The 18,568-nt window shown below is 58.6% G+C and overlaps 1 protein-coding gene across 20 annotated transcripts in view; it reads left to right on the forward strand.

The window, feature by feature from the left end:
* KIF1A (kinesin family member 1A) overlaps positions 1-18,568 on the forward strand; it is a 41,594-nt gene that overhangs the window by 19,389 nt on the left and 3,637 nt on the right. For 3 of the 20 annotated variants that reach the window (XM_053951488.1, XM_053951492.1, XM_053951493.1), the window contains 31 exons: positions 145-228; positions 346-526; positions 608-680; positions 929-1,022; positions 1,134-1,282; positions 1,438-1,616; positions 1,704-1,841; positions 2,661-2,918; positions 6,462-6,580; positions 6,663-6,748; positions 7,044-7,182; positions 7,838-8,003; positions 8,328-8,418; positions 8,793-8,911; positions 9,068-9,123; positions 9,778-9,886; positions 10,020-10,086; positions 10,175-10,259; positions 10,591-10,696; positions 12,666-12,692; positions 14,112-14,135; positions 15,535-15,649; positions 15,886-16,019; positions 16,151-16,212; positions 16,323-16,468; positions 16,711-16,923; positions 17,072-17,149; positions 17,446-17,570; positions 17,703-17,849; positions 17,977-18,169; positions 18,245-18,363. In XM_053951488.1, coding sequence (XP_053807463.1) covers positions 145-228; positions 346-526; positions 608-680; positions 929-1,022; positions 1,134-1,282; positions 1,438-1,616; positions 1,704-1,841; positions 2,661-2,918; positions 6,462-6,580; positions 6,663-6,748; positions 7,044-7,182; positions 7,838-8,003; positions 8,328-8,418; positions 8,793-8,911; positions 9,068-9,123; positions 9,778-9,886; positions 10,020-10,086; positions 10,175-10,259; positions 10,591-10,696; positions 12,666-12,692; positions 14,112-14,135; positions 15,535-15,649; positions 15,886-16,019; positions 16,151-16,212; positions 16,323-16,468; positions 16,711-16,923; positions 17,072-17,149; positions 17,446-17,570; positions 17,703-17,849; positions 17,977-18,169; positions 18,245-18,363 — 3,682 coding nt within the window. The remainder of the gene's footprint in view (positions 1-144; positions 229-345; positions 527-607; positions 681-928; positions 1,023-1,133; positions 1,283-1,437; positions 1,617-1,703; positions 1,842-2,660; positions 2,919-6,461; positions 6,581-6,662; positions 6,749-7,043; positions 7,183-7,837; positions 8,004-8,327; positions 8,419-8,792; positions 8,912-9,067; positions 9,124-9,777; positions 9,887-10,019; positions 10,087-10,174; positions 10,260-10,590; positions 10,697-12,665; positions 12,693-14,111; positions 14,136-15,534; positions 15,650-15,885; positions 16,020-16,150; positions 16,213-16,322; positions 16,469-16,710; positions 16,924-17,071; positions 17,150-17,445; positions 17,571-17,702; positions 17,850-17,976; positions 18,170-18,244; positions 18,364-18,568) is intronic. The other 17 variants (XM_053951491.1, XM_053951494.1, XM_053951496.1 and 14 more) reach the window with 7 other exon arrangements.

Here is an 18,568-nt window from a genome sequence, read left to right on the forward strand (position 1 = left end):
GTGGGTGCTGCTGGTGGGTACCACCACCGGGGTGGTGGTGGCTGGGGTGGCTCTCCCTTCCTGAGGCTGCTGGAGCAGGGGAGCAGGACATGCAAGATTCATCCTTCTGCTTCCCCACCTCTCTCCTCCCCGCCATCTCCACAGTGATAGTGACCCTGGAGCCCTGTGAAGGTGCTGACACCTATGTGAACGGCAAAAAGGTGACAGAGCCCAGCATCCTGCGCTCAGGTGGGTTCCTGGGGCTGGCACACCAGAGCTGCTCCAACCCGCCTTCCTCCCTGCCATGGGGGCCCTGCACTTGTCCCATGTTAACCCTACACCTTTCCCCTGTGCACATCGCTGCAGGAAACCGCATCATCATGGGGAAGAGCCACGTCTTCCGCTTCAACCACCCCGAGCAGGCTCGGCAGGAGCGCGAGCGGACCCCGTGCGCCGAGACCCCCGCAGAGCCCGTGGACTGGGCATTTGCCCAGAGAGAGCTGCTGGAGAAGCAAGGCATCGACATGAAACAGGAGATGGAGCAGCGGTGAGAGCATGGCCTGAGGTGCTGGGGAGTTGAGTGTTCGCTTCCAGCTTGGTCATCCTCTCCTTCCCCATTTCCACCTAGGCTCCAGGAACTGGAGGACCAGTACCGGAGGGAGCGGGAAGAGGCAAATTACCTTCTGGAGCAGCAGAGGCTGGTAGGTGGCTGGGACATGGCTCCTTCCTAGGCTGCCCAGGCATGACTGAAATCCTGGCAGATGTTTGTGTGGGGTGGATGTGTGTTCTAAAAATAAGGGCAAATGTGTTGTTCCTGGAGTTGTCACCACAAGCACTGATCCAGAGGAAGGAGGAGGCTGTGTTCCTGCAGGGAAGAGGAGTGTGATGTGGCAGCGTGGAGGAAGGTCACACCAGTGGGTTGCATCACCTCTCTTCCTGTTTCCCCCAGGACTATGAGAGCAAACTGGAGGCATTGCAGAAGCAGATGGATTCTAGATATTACCCTGAGGCAAATGAGGAGGAGGAAGAACCTGAGGATGAAGGTGAGGGCTAGGAGCCGCCATGACATTTTGATGCTTTCTGTGGGAGCATTAAGAGTGAGCTGTGGGTTGATGTCCTGGTAGCGGAGTGACTGTCCCTCCATGTCCCCACAGTGCAGTGGACAGAGCGGGAATTCGAGCTTGCCCTCTGGGCCTTTAGGAAGTGGAAGTGGTACCAGTTCACCTCCCTCCGTGACCTGCTCTGGGGCAACGCTATCTTCCTCAAGGAAGCCAATGCCATCAGCGTGGAGCTGAAAAAGAAGGTGGGTGGCTGGGCTCCTTTCTGGCAGGGTGCAGCACCCACAGCAGAGGCCACGGGAACAGGCAGCCAGGAGGTGCTGAGGAGAGGTCACCAAAGGCTGCACGTGAAGCCTCCTGCCCTCCCAGGTGTCTCACCAGCCCCTCTGCTCCTCTCCAGGTCCAGTTCCAGTTTGTGCTCCTTACGGACACGCTGTACTCGCCTCTCCCTCCCGACCTGCTGCCTCCCGATGCTGCCAAGGACCGGGAGAAGCGGCCGTTCCCCAGGACCATCGTGGCTGTAGAGGTGCAGGACCAGAAGAACGGGGCAACACATTACTGGACCCTGGAGAAGCTGAGGTGGGTGAGAGATGGCTGTGCTGGGAGGGTGTGGGTGCCCACAGCCCTGTGTCTCACTGTCACCATGGGCATCCCCTCTGCCTGCAGGCAGCGCCTGGACCTGATGCGTGAGATGTATGACCGAGCAGCAGAAGTGCCTTCCAGTGTCATCGAGGACTGTGACAATGTGGTGACTGGCGGAGACCCTTTCTACGACCGCTTTCCCTGGTTCAGGCTGGTCGGCAGGTGAGCGCTTTGGCTCCTTCGAAGCGTGGCTGGGACCCACAGGCAGTCCTGCAGGAGGACACGCTGCCAGCGCTGCCCACCACGTGCGGGGCACTCACCCCCCGTGGGCTCCAGCGTGATGGCTCTGCCCCGTGTTGGCTGCCAGCACCGCGAGGGCCACGCGAGCTGCTGGCAACGCTCCCGCTGCCTGCCATAACCCAGTGCTGAGAGCCACGGGCTCCAGCCTGGGGGGTGCAGGGGCCCTGGCCGTGCAGCAGGCGGGGAGCCTGTGCTGTTGTGACCTCCACGCGGTGGGCATGTGTCCCTGCGCACGCGCTGGTGTCCGAGTGTCTGTCTGTGCAGTGTGTGCCGCGTGTCTCCGTGCGCTTCCTGCACGCCAGATGGAAGGGTGCAGTGCCAGCAAGGAAGGTGGGCCACCCTGGAGAAGGCTGGGGCAGGGCAGGGGGAGCAGGGGGCTGAGCTGCGTGGCCTGGAGGCATTCCCCCGTGCCGTAGCACAAGGAGGAATTCTCTCCAGCAGCAGGGATAGTGGCGAGCCTTTGTGCCACCTGCTCTGTCCCTGCATTCCCTGCAAACCCAGCAAAGGGTGTCCCCAGCATTCACACTGGTTCCGTGGGTTGCTCTTTTGTCTGGCTGTTGGTGGCTTTAGAGATGCACCAGATTGGCAGGTCTTTGTTCCCAATGTCCCTTGATTTTAAGCAGACAAAAAACCCACCCCAAAACCTAACCAAGAAAAGACAAAAAAAAAGCAAAATTCCTGTTCTTTCTGTTTGGAACAGCTGGTGTTAACATGTCTTCTATCTTGTTGTACTAACCTTAGTTCAGATATCTCTGGCTGCAACAGCTCTCCTCTTTTCAACACATGCATGAGCGAGCGCATGGCTGATCTCACCCCCTCCCCTACCTTCTCGAACCCCGACTCCGACATCACCGAGCCTGCTGACGAGCAGCACCAGGGGCAGGAGGAGGAGGAGGAGGAGGAGGAGGACCTGGAGGAAGACATCTTTCCGGAGTGCCCGCTGTGTGATGGCCGGGATCCATTTTACGACCGCTTCCCCCTGTTCAGTTTAGTAGGAAGGTTGGTGAGGTTTTAGGAGAGCATGCCGGGAAGGACCTAGCTCTTTCGCACGAGGGAACTGCTTTTGGACACGACTCCCACCTCCGGGGCATCCCGGAGGTGCAGGGGGTGGCCGCCTGGCACTGCCGCCAAGCCCGGGCGCCTGGCGGGGTGGTGAGGTTCCCACTGAGGTAGGGCTGTGAGAAGCACAGCGGGGGAAAGGGATGGCAGGGAAAGGCGGATGGTGCCTTCCTTTATGTGGGCACCTTTCTGGGAGAGCTCCTAAGAAGGGGAGCTCTGCTGTGTCTCCAACACCAAAGGAACCAGGGGAGCCACCTGGGTGTCTTGGTCCTGTGTATTTCTGTCCCAGGAAGCAGCACCTTCCACCTGGCTTGGGATGACCCTATGGTGCTGACTGAGGGCACACAGGCACTTCAAAACCCTGTGTGCTTTTGGCACTGGCTTGGCTATCCTGGCTGCATTGGTCATGGTGAGCCCCCCTGAATCTGGAGGCTTGGATGTCCCTAAGTGGTTGTGGGGGATGAAGCTGAGGGAAGAGAGTGGAGAGCTGGGTGCAGAACAGAGTGCCAAAAGCAGTGTTTGCTCTTGCCAGCTCCAGCCAGTGCTTGGCTTGGGGCCATCTTGGCACAGGAGATGTCCAGGGAAGTTGTGGGGACCTGGGTGTAGGCTCCAGTTCCTCTTTAGCTGGAGCCAAGGACAAGAAACTTTGATTTCTCATACCTGTTGGCTGGAGACCCCCTTGGGCTCCATCAGTCTTGGCCTGGAGAAGCCCACCAGCTGCCCCAAACCTGGCTGTGCCACCAAACCTGGAGCCATCTGCCCATTCCCTAGAATGGTATGAGGAGCTGCCAGCTTTCTCTGGGGTTTTCCCAAGAGGGTGTGCACCAGGAGCTGTTCTGAGAGCCTTTGCTTCAGGCAGGTGCTCCCTGACTGGGATGAGCTGGGGCTCCTCTTCCTCGGTGTGCCAGAGCCAGGCAGCACAGTGGGAAGGAGGGACCAACGTAGGCAGAGAGGGTGGAGGTGGGGTAAGAGTCCTGCAGCCTCAGACCGAAAGAGCTGGGTTCTTCCCCTTTTATTTTCTTTTTTCCTTTTTCCTTATTTAAAAGAAAAAAACATATCAAAACAACCCCAAAACTCTCAAGGGCACCTCAAAAAAACAGATAAGGCCGTGTGGCAGCGGCCCCACTCCATGCCGGGGGCGTGTTCCCCAGAGCTTGGTGCCTCCTGACTTCTTTTGAGTCTGCCCTGGGTTTGGCTCCCCGCGCAGCAGCTCCGCCGGCCACATTTCTTGTGAAGTGTGCTTGGATTGGTTTATGATTGGATCCTTGTCTTTGATTTATTTATTTTCTTTCTTTCTTTCTTTCTTTCTTTCTTTCTTTCTTTCTTTTCTTTCTTTCTTTCTTTCTTTCTTTCTTTCTTCCTTCCTTCCTTCCTTCCTTCCTTCCTTCCTTCCTTCCTTCCTTCCTTCCTTCCTTCCTTCCTTCCTTCCTTCCTTCCTTCCTTCCTTCCTTCCTTCCTTCCTTCCTTCCTTCCTTCCTTCCTTCCTTCCTTCCTTCCTTCCTTCCTTCCTTCCTTCCTTCCTTCCTTCCTTCCTTCCTTCCTTCCTTCCTTCCTTCCTTCCTTCCTTCCTTCCTTCCTTCCTTCCTTCCCTCCCTCCTTCCCTCCCTCCTTCCCTCTCTCTTTCTTTCCTTCTTTCTTTCCTTCTTTCTCTCTTTTCTTTCTTTCTCTCTTCATTTTTTAAATTTTGGTTATTTTAAGGGTTTTTTTTAATTCTTTTTTTAGCTGCTGGCTCTATCTCTTCAAAGCTTTAGCAAAAATTGGGGTCCTTTCACTTTTATCTTCCTTTGGAAAGGCTTTTCTTTGATCTGAGCATGCCATCTTTGCACCTCACCAATCTTGTGGTTAGTGTCCCTGCCCTCCTTCCTCTAGTGACACACGTGTCCCCCTCCTCCCTGCCTGCCCCACCTCCTTCCCACTCTTCCCTGCCCTCTCCAGTCCTCGGCTTCCACTCCAGCTGCCCTGTGATTTCGGGGGGGGGGGGCTTCCAAGAGTTCCCTGTGGGCACAGGGCTCTGCCCCAGCCATGAGTCCTGCTGGGAAGCCCTGGCATGGTCTGACCACTTCTTCCCAGTGGCATCTGAGAAGAGATGGGTTGAGGCAGGCCCATCAGGAGATAATGGTTTGGCATCAGCTGCTTCCAGAACTTGAGCCCTTTGAGATGTTTTGGGTGGAAAAAACCTCGAGGAGCAGTTGAAGGTCAATGGGAGTCACCAGAGCAGGGGGAATCTCCAGACTTGGGGGTCGGGGTGCAAGTGCAGGGCTGCAAGAGCCCCCTGGGCACTTTGGGGTGCCATTGAATATGAAGATTCCTGTGAGGCTGGGATGCCCTGAGCAGCACAGCAGCCGCCTGGAGATGAAATCCTCATGGGAGCCTCCTCAAGCAGAGATGTCCTGGCCAGCCCCCAAGCACCATCCCACCCCACCACACGTCAAGATGCTGGTGGGTGCCACAGGGAGAGGTGGCGGGCACCCCACGCCCCATCTCGCTGGAAGTGGTGCTGCTAGCTCACACCTTTTGGCAGAGAGCTCAGTGCCAAAGGTGCCTACGGAGGGTACAGCATGCCACCATGGCCAGAGCTGGATGACCATTGGAAGCTGACGGTTAGGCGGAGGGAGGCAGCAAGAGGACCCAAAATGCTTGAGAAGCAGAGAGCAGTGGCCTGACAGGAGGTGCTGACAGAGACATGGTGCAGCCATCGTGTTGGACTCCGGCGTAGCACCTCTGGATGCTGCAGAAGAGAGCAGGGAGGCTCAGACTTGCCAGGCGTGCCATCCATCCCTGTGACGTGCTGGCAGGTGGCCCAGGACCCCGAAGCCATGTGTGGAAGGGATGGGGAGGGGGGATGCACAACCTGATGCTGCCAGCCACACCATGCAGCCTCCCTCCCAGTGGTCTCCAACACGGCGGGCAGAGCCAGGGCCATGAACCCCCAGCAGGTTCACCTCTGGAGGTCCAGGACCTTGTCCTCTAACCTCCTTCACTCCTGACAGCCTCCATCTCCCTTGTCACCCTTCCTCCCCCCCTGTCTTGCCCCTGTCCTCCCCGTGGTGACTCTGCAGCTGCCCCCCCCAGTCATGTTGCAGCACCTCCTGCCCAAGTTCTCCAGCTCTCTACCACACAGAAGGTCCTCTTGCCCTACGGCTTCACGGTGGCACCAGCGCAGCCCTCTCCCCTCCTGCCTGCCATGGAGGTGACAGTCGGAGAGGTCTGCAAGTCTGGTGTGTTCTGTGGTGTTGTCCGTGGCGTGTGCCACCCTCCTGCCCGCCCTCCTGCCCGCGGCACGCTGCCTGCCCGCTGCCCCCAGCCCCTTCGCCTGGCCCTGGCTGCCTTCTCTTTAGTTTTGCTTTGCAGCGCTGCGGTCGCGCCCTGAGCAGTGACCTGGGATCCCGGCCACTGCCGGCCACGCCAGCCGTGCCTGGGGACTCACGGGTGGGAGCAGTGACCGCTCTCCCCCCTGTTGTGTGTCCCCCCCTTCTCTGGCAGGGCCTTTGTCTACCTGAGCAACCTCCTCTACCCGGTGCCCCTGGTCCACCGCGTGGCCATCGTCAGCGAGAAGGGCGAGGTGAAGGGCTTCCTGCGCGTGGCTGTCCAGGCCATCTCAGGTAGGAGGGAACCCCCACTGCAAAATGTGCCCCTTGCCTCCCCTGCACCCTCTGTGCTGGCTCACCCCCATCCCTCCTCCAGCGGACGAAGAAGCCCCTGACTATGGCTCTGGCGTGCGGCAATCGGGGACAGCCAAGATCTCCTTTGATGACCAGCACTTTGAGAAGGTAAGGTGGGCCTGGCTCTTGGTGGATGCCCAAGGACCCCAGATCCCTGCCTGCCACCTCAATGCTTCCCCTTGGGGTCCCCAGGCTCCTAGAGGTGGAGGGAAAGGAATGTGTTCTTGGTCCACCAGGACTTGGGCACCCACCGGCGCATCCTGCTCTCGCCCATGTCCCAGAGGGGCTACCGTGGGGTGGGAGAGGAGAGCTAGGGGTGCCTGGGTGCTTGGGATGCTGCTGGTGGTGCAAGCAGGACCACACTGGGGACCACCAGCATCCCTGAACTCCACTCCTGGCTCAGTTCCAGTCAGAGTCGTGCCCAGCTGTCGGGATGTCTCGCTCGGGGACCTCTCAGGAGGAGCTGCGCATAGTGGAAGGTCAGGGGCAGGTCAGCGACGTGGGCCCGTCCGCCGATGAAGTCAACAACAACACCTGTGCAGGTAAGGAGTGTGACAGGCACTTTGGGAGTGGCTCCCTGCACCCAGCCTCTTGCACCCTCCGCGGCATTGACAGCCCAGTGCTCCAGTGGGGGGCTGCTGGCAGACAGAATCATGGAATCACAGTCAGCTAGGCTGGGAAAAGCCTTTGAGATCATCGGGTTCAACCTATCACCTGACAACACCTTGTCAACCACCATGGCACTGAGTGCCACATCCAGGCTTTTCTTAAACACCTCCAGGGACAGTGACTGCACCACCTCCCTGGGAGTCCCTTCCAATGCTCAGTCACCCTTCCTGTGAACGACTAATTCCTAATGTCCAACCTAAGCCTCCCCTGGTGCAGCTTAAGACTGTGTCCTCTTGTTCTGTCAGTGGTTGCCTGGGAGAAGAGACCACCCTCCACCTGGCTACACCCTCCTTTCAGGGAGTTGCAGAGAGTGATGAGGTCTCCCCTCAGCCTCCTGTTCTCCAGGCTAAACACCCCCAGCTCCCTCAGCTGCTCCTGCTGTGTTGAACAAGGACTTGTGTTCCAGACCCTTCACCAGCCTTGTTGCCCTTCCCTGGGCATGCTCCAGCATCTCAACATTGTTCCTAAATGTTCCTAACACTGAGGGGAAGACACCCTGCCTTGCTAAGGGCCTTCTCCTCCCTGCAGTGACCCCAGAGGATCTTCTGGACAGCCCGGAGAAGCCTGCACCGGACGGGCCACTGGAGGTGGCTTTGGACCACCTGAAGCTGGGCAGCATCTTCACGTTCCGTGTGACAGTCCTGCAAGCCTCCAGCATCTCTGCAGAATACGCTGACATCTTCTGCCAGTTCAAGTGAGCCCCTAGTGCCCCCCAGCCCTGCTTCTTCCACCAAGCTGCAGCCATCACCTGGGGGCTTGTGGTGAATTTGGGAAGTTTCCTCCACCCCTGAGCCCTTTGTAGATGGGGAGGCAAAACCAAAGGCTGTGAAATCTGCCCAAGCACTTGTTTAGTCACTGGCAAAGGCAAGGAGAGACTCCCATCAGCTTCAGGGAGTCCTGTGCAGGCAGTAGCCCCAGGGGGAATAGGCTCTCGTTGTGGTCCCTTGCTTTCACTCCTCTCCCTGGTCCAGCACGTCCCCATCCCACAGCCCCTGAACAACCTTCCTTCCCTCCACAGCTTCATCCATCGCCATGATGAGGCCTTTTCAACAGAGCCCTTGAAGAACACAGGACGGGGGCCACCCCTGGGCTTCTATCATGTCCAAAATGTGCGTACCCCTCTTCTGCCACCCCTTTGCTCCTGCAGCTGCTGGGGTCTCTGCAGGGCCATTGGCTGAATCCTCTCCCAGAGAAGCAGCTTCCTCCTGCCTTTCCCAGCCCCTCACAGACACCCAGCTAAGCCAGGCTTAGACGTGGTGGACATGCAGGAAAAACACCAGAAGCCACTGTTGTCCACCTGAAAATGCTGGGATTCCACAGTGGTCTTGGTGGAGAAAGCATCCCTGGATGGGGGGAGGAGTGGGAGTGGGTGCAGGAGACTCACAGTCTTACACCTTTCCACACCCCAGGTGCTGTTGCTGGCTCTATCCCCTTTCCCAGACAAACTTCACTGTCAGTGCCTCAGCAGCTCTTTCTCTTCTAGATCGCTGTGGAGGTGACAAAATCTTTCATCGAATACATCAAGAGCCAGCCAATTGTGTTCGAGGTGTTTGGCCATTACCAGCAGCACCCCTTCCCACCTCTCTGCAAGGATGTCCTGAGGTGGGCACATCTGGGCCACCCCCAGCCCCTGGCTGTGCTAGGGGCTTCTGGTGCCGTGGGCTGCCTGGGGACCCAGGGTGGCCCCAAGGCATAGGTGGGGCTGGCTGGGACTGGGGGTCCCTGGGGGTGCTATAACCAAGCTGGTTCTGTCTGCAGCCCACTGAGGCCATCCCGACGCCACTTCCCCCGTGTGATGCCACTCTCCAAACCAGGTAGGGAACCCGGCCTCCTACTCTTGTGCCCATCTGCAGTTTCCATTTTAGGTGGTTCCCCTTTCCCAGAGGGACCAGTTAGGACCACAGAAGCATCACAAAATGTACTATTTTATTTATTTATTATGGGCCATGGCACTCAAAAGCTCTAGACACCCATTTCCACGGTACTCAACAGATGGAAAGCCCCCATCTCACCTCCTGCAGAGCAGCAGGGAGGAGGTTCCTTGCCCTGGGTGGCTCAGGTGGCCACCCAGCCCCAATGTCCCACAGGGTGGCACAGCTGATGAGACCCAGCTGTGGAGGTTTGGCTGTACAGTCAAAACACCAGCACAGGGGGAGCCTCCCTCTGGTTGTTCCTGAGCAGTGCCTGGGGCAGCACTGTGTGTTTTGGGATGTGTCTGTGCCAGGCCTGCAGGCACACTGTGTGCACCTGGGGATGGGAGAGGCCAGTCTCTTGCTGACACTCAGTGCTGGGCAAGGGAGAAAGCACTGCCAGTGGTCAGCAAGGTCTCTGGGATGAGGCTCTTGTTGCTGCCTGTGTGCATGCCCTGAGGTCCTTGCCTGCTCTGCCCTTCCCCTGCCATCATATTCCTCATTCTGAGTGCCAGCAGCAGGCTCAACCTCTTACCTGTCTTTTCTGACCCACTGCAGTGCCTGCGACAAAGCTGAGCACCATGACTCGGCCCAGTGCTGGCCCCTGCCAGTGCAAGTACGACCTGATGGTTTTCTTTGAGATCTGTGAGCTGGAGGCCAATGGCGAGTAAGTCCTGTGGGAGAGGGAGAGGGAGAGGGAGAGGGAGAGGGAGAGGGAGGCAGCAAGGGATTTGCCCAGTGCTCAGCACCTCTGGGCAGGCTGGTAGGATTCTGTTTCATCCTGCAATCCTCTCTTCCAGCTACATCCCTGCTGTTGTGGACCACCGCGGAGGCATGCCATGCCATGGGACCTTCCTCCTTCATCAGGTACTCTCTGCCCAAGGTGCTGTCCTAGCTGACTCCTGCAGGACCTGTGTTAACCACTGTCCCTTCTCTCTGGCCTCGTGGGTCTCAGGGCATCCAGAGGAGAATCAGTGTCACCTTGGTGCATGAAACGGGCAGCCTCATCCGCTGGAAGGAAGTACGGGAGCTGGTTGTGGGTAAGCCAAGCCAGCCCCCAGCCCACTGAGCTCCCAGGCATCCTCTCGGACTGTTTCTTGCCCACATTCCCATGCTCCCACACGGAGCTTTATGCCTTGTCTCCCCTCCTGCCCTGCAATAGCAAAGCAGCGGCTGCCTGGCAGGTGACACTGGGACACTGCGTGGGCAGGACACCTCAGCCCCTGCCCCCGTGTCCAGGAGTTGGACCAGGATCTCTGGTGCTGAATGGCCAGGGGGGGCTGCAGACAGGCAGTCTGCCCCTGCCTTCATGGGGACCCTCACAGGGCCACTGCCTGTCACCTCAGAGGCAACTCCGTGCTGTGTTTGCAGGTCGAATCCGGAACACCCCAGAGGCAGACGAGTCGCTCATCGACCCCAACATTCTGTCCCTGAACATCCTCTCCTCCGGGTACATCCACCCCTCCCAGGATGACCGGTGCGTGATGCTTTTTTTTCTTGCTCTTCCCCTGCTGTGGTGAGGGATGAGGGGTTGAGTAGCAGCCCCCCTTTCCCCTGGAAGGCTCTTGGCCCTTCTGCTGACCCACGGCTGCCTTGAGTCAGGGTTTTTCTGAAGCTGCACGGGGTCTTGGGGTACAGGGCTGCCAAACCCCTTCTTCCTCCCCCCCCCCCCCCCCGATGTCTTGCTGTGCTGGGGAGGGCACTAAAGGGAATTTGTGTGTGGGTCCTGCTCTCTGGTGCTGGCTGTGATGGGCTGGCACAGGGAGGCAGTTGGTGCTGGTGCCAGGAGGATGTCCCAACTCCATGGCTAGAGGGGAGGGCTATTTGTCCTGTGTTCCAGCAAAATTGCTGGAAAGGTCACTTGGCACCCATGGCAGATCCCTATCTGTGTGTAAGTAATGCAGGAAAGCCATTCCCACCCCCTGTGGGTGACTCCAGGGATGCCCATCCCTTCCTGCCTATTCCAGGGGGCTGCCACAGAACCACAGAGTGGTTTGGGCTGAAAGAGACTTTAAAGATAATCTCATTCCAAACCCCCTGCTACAGGCAGGGACACCTTCCACTAGACCAGGTTGCTTAAAGGTGTCCCCACTGTAGGTTTGGCAGGGTGTGAAAGAAGCAGGACCAGAAGATTTTTTCTCTTCAAGATCTCCCTGTGTGACTCCTGCAGTGGCAGGGGGAGTCGTGGGTATGGAGGGCAGAGCTCTCCTCTGCACCAGGGCTGCTGGTGGAACTCGGGGGACTGGCGGGGGTCTCTGGCCAGGATGTGTGCATGCAGGCAGCTGCAACGAGACAGGGATGGTCGCTGCCAGCACTGGGAGCAGCAGGACTGGTCCTCGGCTGTGTGCATTGTGGTCACTGGTGTAGGAGCACCCTGGCAAGGAATGGGGACCACTTTTTCCTTCATCTGCTTTGTGATCACCACTGACCCAAGGAGGCCTGTCCCAAGGCAGGGAGGTTTTGGGGGAATGATGGGTGTCTGGATAGGATTTGGTACCCTGAGCACTCTCAGGGCAGCTCCTGGACCTGGCAATGGAACTGGCACAGAATATCTGAGCAGCAGAGGCGAGTCCTGGGGTCAGCACGCGTGCAAGTCGGACCAGGAGACTTTGTCACAGCCTTGGGGATACAGAAGGAGGCCAGATGGGGATGGTCAGATGAGGAGAGCCCAGCCCAGTGGAGCAGTGCTGGTTTTTTTACTGGGAGCTGGGTGGCTGTGGCACCTGTGGGCTCTTGGGGCTGTGCAGTTTTTTGTCAGCTCCTGATCTGTTTGATTGTCTGGTCCCAGATGCAGCCATATGGGATCTTCAGCATTCCTAAAGTAGCCTGGCAGGAGGGATGTGCCTCCTGCTCTGCCTTCCACCCCGTGAGTCCTGCAGGACAAGGGGACACAGCTTGGGCTGGGGGGATACTTGGGATGTGGAGAGAAGCACGGAGACTGGGGACCCATTTGGGGGCACAGACCAGTGCACATGTCATGTCTGTCCCATATTTATTCCATGTAGTCTGCCCATGGTGAGGCAGGGGGAGGAGGGGGTGGCCAGCTGCCTGCAGGGCGCTAGCTGCAATGCCCTCCACTTCAGTCCACATGCAGACATGCATGCTTCACCCTGCAGCTGTGAGGACAGGCAGAAGGAAGGCAGAGAGCAGAGCCAGTGCCCACTTCACCCTCCTCCCAGCCGCTTGCGCTCCCCGCTTTGCTGCCTTGTGCCACGCAGCCTCCATTGCCTGGAGCAGCCCTGGCTTCCCCTCCCCAGCGCCCCGGAGCCACTCAGGAAGAGGCTGGGAGAGTGGTTCAGCTCTCTCCTCAGCACGCATCCATCCCCGCATTCAGCGCCCAGGGCGGAGGCGCGGGGGGCAGTGCCTGGTGTCCCCCCTCGCTTCCCTCAGCTGCTACTGCCCATCTAAGCCCACACTAACCATGTGATTGTTTTGTGTTTTCGCAGGCAGTTTCTTGATTCGGATATGCCTAGGTATTATTTGTTTCCATTGGTTTTTTTTCCACCCCTCCTTCTTCTCTCCTTTCTTTCTTTCTACCCCCTTGCCTCGGCACGCTCACTCCCGCCAGAGGCAGCACTTGGGCATCGGCCCCTCATCCCTTCACATGCCCCATCCCTCCTCCCTACTGCGCTGGCACCTCTTGCTCACTCGACCCCTTTTGCTGTTCGTGTGGGCCACGCTCTGGCTGGCTGCCGCTCCCCCTCGCACGCCTGCGTCTCCATTGCCTGATTTGGGTTTTATTCTTGCTTTTCAACTTTGCTACTCTCCCATCTTTTCCGGCATCTGGCAACAAGTGTGCCAGAGCCTCCATTGTCTCCCGCCCCAGCCCCAGCTCAGCCCCTGGTACTGCTTGGAGTAGCTGCAGGGCTGGTGAGGACAGTAGGAGTTTTGGGGCTTGTCCTGCCCTCTCCTGGGCACCTGGTAACGATGGCAGCACTGCAGTTGGTGCGGCAGCAGCTGCGCACCCTGCGCACGGATGTCCTGTGTGTGTAGGTGCGGCATACGGGCAGCGTGTGTCTGTATGCAGGTGTGACAGCGGGTGGATATGTGGCACGGACTGTTGTACCCCTGTGTGAAGGGGCAGTGGCTGTTAGGGGACTGCAGGCTCCAGATGGGACCACTGGGTGAGCGCGGCATATGCGCAAGAGGTGCCAGATTTGTGGGTGTGCCACCAGCCTCTGGAAGGGAGCGTTGGTGAGGCCTCAGGGAAGGGGGCCACCACTGTGACCCGTGGCAGAAGAAGAAGGGCACATGCCTGGGAGACAAGGGATGGAGCGTCCCGAGTCCTGGCATATAACTTTGTGCCTGAAGGTTGTCCTCCCTATAGCAACTCAAAGCTGGTCGTGCTCAGAGATGTCCGAGGGCAGAGCTGTCCCTGCAGCAGCATTCTGTCCCCCCGCAGGGTGCAGGAAAGTGGGTACAGCATTGATCCAGTCCCCCCACTGCAAGAGAGGTGGGTTCACACTAGCACTGCCTGTGGTCTCTCAGCACAGTGATGCTTTCCTTGTGGACCAGGGGATGGGCCAAGAAGTCACCTGCTGTGTGAGTGGCAGTGGGAAATCTCATCCCCCCAGCTGGCACTGTCCCAGGGGACCGCGCTGGGTGGGAGCTCCTTGCCCTGGGATGGCACAAGGGCAGAGTTAAGGGCATAGGGAGCACATGTGCTTCCTTCCCAGCTGCTGGACCATGAGGAAAGTGGGAGCCAGAGGGTTTTCACCCAGCTGCCCTCACTGAGCTCCTTTTGGTTCCCATTTTGGGTTCAGCTAGGCTGGAGCTCCCTTGGCCAGCGGTGCTACTATGTGCGAGTCCCTTCAAGAGGGGCTCTTCTGACCTGTCGTTTCTCTGTGTGTGTACATGTGTGTGTTTGTCCTTGGGTCACCTTCCACTTATAGCATTTCGCTGGGAAATGACACTAGGTATTTCACGCGCACCTGCTCGGTCTGGTCCCTCCTGCTTTTCTCTTCTTCCCCTTTGCCTCCTCCCTTTGCTTTTTGCTCTTTCTCCCCTCCCCTGAGGCTCCTCTTCTCCTCCTCCTCCTTGGGGAGCACTCTTTTCTTAAGCAACCTGTGTCTGCAAAGCAATCCTTCGCCTTGGCTGTGTCTCACACCGGTGGGGTTATGTATTTTGTACACCTTTTGAAAGTGTCACTCTCCCTCTTCTTCCAAAATGGGGGAAATTGCAGTCGAGAACCTCTCCCTACTCCCACTGGCTGCCCTGGCTCTTGTTAAAATTGCTCCTCAGCCACCTGGATGCTGCTTCAGGGACATGCTGAAGTGCTCTCATTGAGATATGGCTGAACTACAGCTTCCTGAGGATGCTCAGGCGGGAGCCAGGGCTGCAGCAGCTCTGGGTGGTTTTGGGGAGTGGGTGTACCATAAAGCCAAGGCTGACCCGGGAGGGAGCCCAGGAGTGGTGCAGGGGGTGAAATGGGCATCCCCCATGCTCTCTCACCAAAGCCACCTCCTGCTTCCTCACCCTCAGTTGCTCAACCCAAGGAGGGCAGATGCCACTCTTGATCTGGGTGAGCTGTGCCATCCTCTCTGGGATCCTGTAGGCATGGGTGAGTGGGACCAGGTGTCCCCTGCTCCTCCCAGCCTGGGAGCCGTGGAAAACACAGCAAAGGGGCCTGAGGCAGCAGAGTGGGAATGGGGCTGGCAATGAGGGTTGAGCAAGAGCCAGGGGAGACAGCGTGACAGGGGCCGGCTGCCAAATCATAATCCCCAGCTTCTCACTGGGGCCCAGGGCTGGCAGACAGGGGCAGCCCTGGGGAAGGGGACCTGGCTGGTGGGGAGGCTGTGCTGGCAGCACAGCCCCAGTGCTGAGCATCCTCCCTCCTTTCCCTTCTGGCCATCATCACCCAAATGGTGACAGCCGCTCCTGGCAGGGACTGGGAGGTGCTGTGCCCCAGGCTGGATGGTGGGGACTGGCCCGGGTGCACTGGGGGTGGCAACCCCTGCCCTGAACAAAGGGGTGGGGCATGAACCCTCCTTTGCCCTCCTTTGCCTTCCTAGCCTGCTCTGCCTTGCCTGCACTCCATCTGAGCCCCCGCTCCTCCCGCGGTCCTGCCTCCCCAAAACCCCGGTCCATTGGCCATTTCAAGGGTACCCTGTCCTCTTCCCACCATGCCTTGTGCCCTTTGCCTTGAGCCTGTGTCCTCTGGAGTGGCTGTCCCCATCTGTCCCCACTGCGCATGCATGTCTGTGTGTCCTTGCAGGCCTGCTGCAGCGCTGTGGGGGGGACAATGACATCTCTTTGCTCGCCTGCCAAGGGTTCCAGGGAGGTTGTTTTACTGGCCCTGCTGGTTTTTTTTGGCAGGACTTTCTACCAGTTTGAGGCGGCGTGGGATAGCTCCATGCACAACTCGCTGCTGCTCAACCGTGTTACCCCTTACCGGGAGAAGATCTACATCACCCTGTCAGCTTACATCGAGGCAAGGACCTTCCTTGGGGTCACTATACATCAACAAAGTCTGGTATTTCCCCTGCTGTTGGGGTGCAGCCAGAGTGAGCCCTTCCTTAGCTACTGCTTATGGGGTGCAGGGCTCAGCTTGGTACTTAGGGACCATGTGGGACCCCGGGACTGGAACCTGCTGGGCACAGGGGAGGGAGAGACCTGCTGGGCTGCCACCCTGCAGCACCCCTGATGCCTCCCTCTGCCTTACTGCAGATGGAGAACTGCACTCAGCCTGCCGTCATCACCAAAGACTTCTGCATGGTTTTCTACTCCCGGGATGCCAAACTTCCTGCCTCACGCTCCATCCGCAATCTTTTCGGCAGCGGCAGCCTGCGGGCTTCTGAGAGGTACCAGGATGCTCCTGTTGGGGACAGGAGAGCCATCACCTAGGGACTGGAGCTTTTCTAGGGCATCCCAGCAGCCTGGCTAAAAGGGGATGGGACAAAGCCAGTAATGCCTCACCTCTCTTTGCTCACAGCAACCGTGTGACAGGAGTCTACGAGCTCAGCCTCTGCCGCGTGGCTGATGCCGGCAGCCCAGGTGGGTGCCATGCCTCTGCCCAGGTATTCAGCTGGGGCAGGGAGGCACAGCCAGGCCTTTGGGTTAGGGGCTGTGCGTCCGTCCCCCCAGCTGTGTGTCCGTGCCCACAGGCATGCAGAGAAGGCGCCGGCGTGTGCTGGACACCTCTGTAGCCTATGTCCGGGGAGAGGAGAACCTGGCTGGCTGGCGGCCCCGCAGTGACAGCCTCATCCTCGACCATCAGTGGGAGCTAGAGAAACTCAGCCTTCTGCAAGAAGTGAGAGTCTGGGCTAGAAATGGGCTGAAACAGTGCAATTCACAGCTTCACTGGCGCTGGGGTGATTCCCCACCCAGCCATCTTGGTTGTGGGAGGAGGCAGGAATGGGGCTGTGCTGCCAGTACTCCTGTGCATCACTGCTGGCCAGATCCCAGCAGATCCAAAGCTAATGAGCAAATGGGGTTAAAGGGGCCTGGGTATGGCGGAAAGGGCCACCCCTGAGCCTGGGTGCCTGTGCCCAGGTGGAGAAGACAAGACACTACCTGTTACTGCGCGAGAAGCTGGAGACAACCCAGCGCCTGGGCATGGAGACCCTGTCCCCCTGCTCCAGTGAGGATTCTGAGTCCCGAAGCACCTCCTGCATCTCCTCCCCGCTCTCTGCTGATGGAGCACCTGAAAGCCGCACCTCTCCCCCTGAGACCCCCAGCGAGAGGCAGAAGGAGCTGGCTGTGAAGGTAGCATCCTGCAGCAAACCCAGCTTGCCAGGATGAAGCCAGGAAGTGGCTTCCACAGGGTGGCTGGGGGTTGTGGTGGGAGAAAGCTCAAGGAGAGTGGGAGGTGGAATGTGTCTCATGCCCCACTGTCATCCTCCTCTCTCTGCAGTGCTTGCGCCTGCTCACGCACACCTTCAACAGGGAGTACAGCCACAGCCACGTCTGCATCAGTGCCAGTGAGAGCAAGGTACTGCTCTGCCCCAGGCTCTGCTGGGCTGGTGGGGCCAGGGAGGGATGTGTGGCTGGCAGGGGAATGGCTGGGTGGGGGCCCGATGGGCACTATGGCACAAGTCATGCCTTCTCTGGGGTCTGCTCCCTCTGCTTGCTCTGGTATTTCCTAGAATTGGTAGCTCTCAGGACTACGCCAGGAGAGGACCCTGCCAGCCAGGGTTCTTGCCTCTCCCTGTCTGAGCAGGAGTCTGGTCTTTTGCATGTGCCTGGCTTTGAACAGAAACTCTAGTTCACACCTCCATTACTCCACAGCTGTCTGAAATGTCCGTGACCTTGATGAGAGACCCTTCCATGCCAGCTCTTGGGGTCACCACTCTCACCCCCTCCTCAACCTGCCCATCACTGGTGGAAGGATGTTACAATGCCATGGAGGTCAGGTAAGAAGCTGGCTGGGAGGTTCTGGTGACATATCTCAAGCAGAGCAGCTGTATCACTGGGACACAGTCTTTGTCTATGGATGTTCCCTAGCCATCACTCTTCTTACATTCCATCCTCTCCTCCTTCCCCAGACCTCCCCAGGTTTCCTCCAGGGCAGAGAGCCCCGATCTGGAGCCTGTGGTAGAAGGGGAGCAGAAGAAGTCCCCAGCCCGCCGGCCTGAGGAGGAGAAGGAGCCGCAGCGGTTGCTGGTGCCCGACATCCAGGAGATTCGAGTCAGGTAGGAGCAACCGGGGCAGCCAGCAAGGGGAGCACCTATGGGCAGGGGGGCCATGCCCTGCCACTGCCACCTCCTCATGGTCTCCTTCCTCATGGTATCCCACGCCTTCCCTTGATCCCTTCTGCAGTCCCATCGTCTCCAAAAAGGGCTACCTGCACTTCCTGGAGCCTCACACCAATGGATGGGTGAAACGCTTCGTGGTGGTCCGGCGTCCATACGTCTACATCTACAACTCAGACAAGGATGCGGTCGAGAGGGCCATACTCAACCTCTCCAAGGCCCAGGTGGAGTACAGTGAGGACCAGCAGGCCATGCTCAAGGTAGGGCACTGGGAGCCAGCCCCACTCCGCACACCCCACCGAGGGAAGGACTAAGCTCTGGCTCTCCCCTCGCAGACCCCGAACACATTTGCGGTGTGCACAGAGCACCGGGGCATCCTGCTGCAGGCGAGCAGTGACAAAGACATGCACGACTGGCTCTATGCTTTCAACCCTCTCCTGGCTGGATCCATAAGGTACCAGGGGCACCTGGGGGAAGGGGGATGCAGAGAAGGCATTGCTGGGGGGGCTGCAGGCTCCCAGTGCTTTCCTGCTACAGGCCCCAGCCAGGTGTGGGGAGCATCTCCTGTGCAGAGCTGTTCTGGGACAGGCTTTCAGCTGGCAAAACTTGGACCATATTAATTTTGAATTCAGCTCATCCACATTTAAATGTTTCAGTCT

The sequence above is a fragment of the Vidua chalybeata genome, chromosome 10 (assembly GCF_026979565.1).
Source record: "Vidua chalybeata isolate OUT-0048 chromosome 10, bVidCha1 merged haplotype, whole genome shotgun sequence".
NCBI classification, from domain to species: Eukaryota; Metazoa; Chordata; class Aves; order Passeriformes; family Viduidae; genus Vidua; species Vidua chalybeata.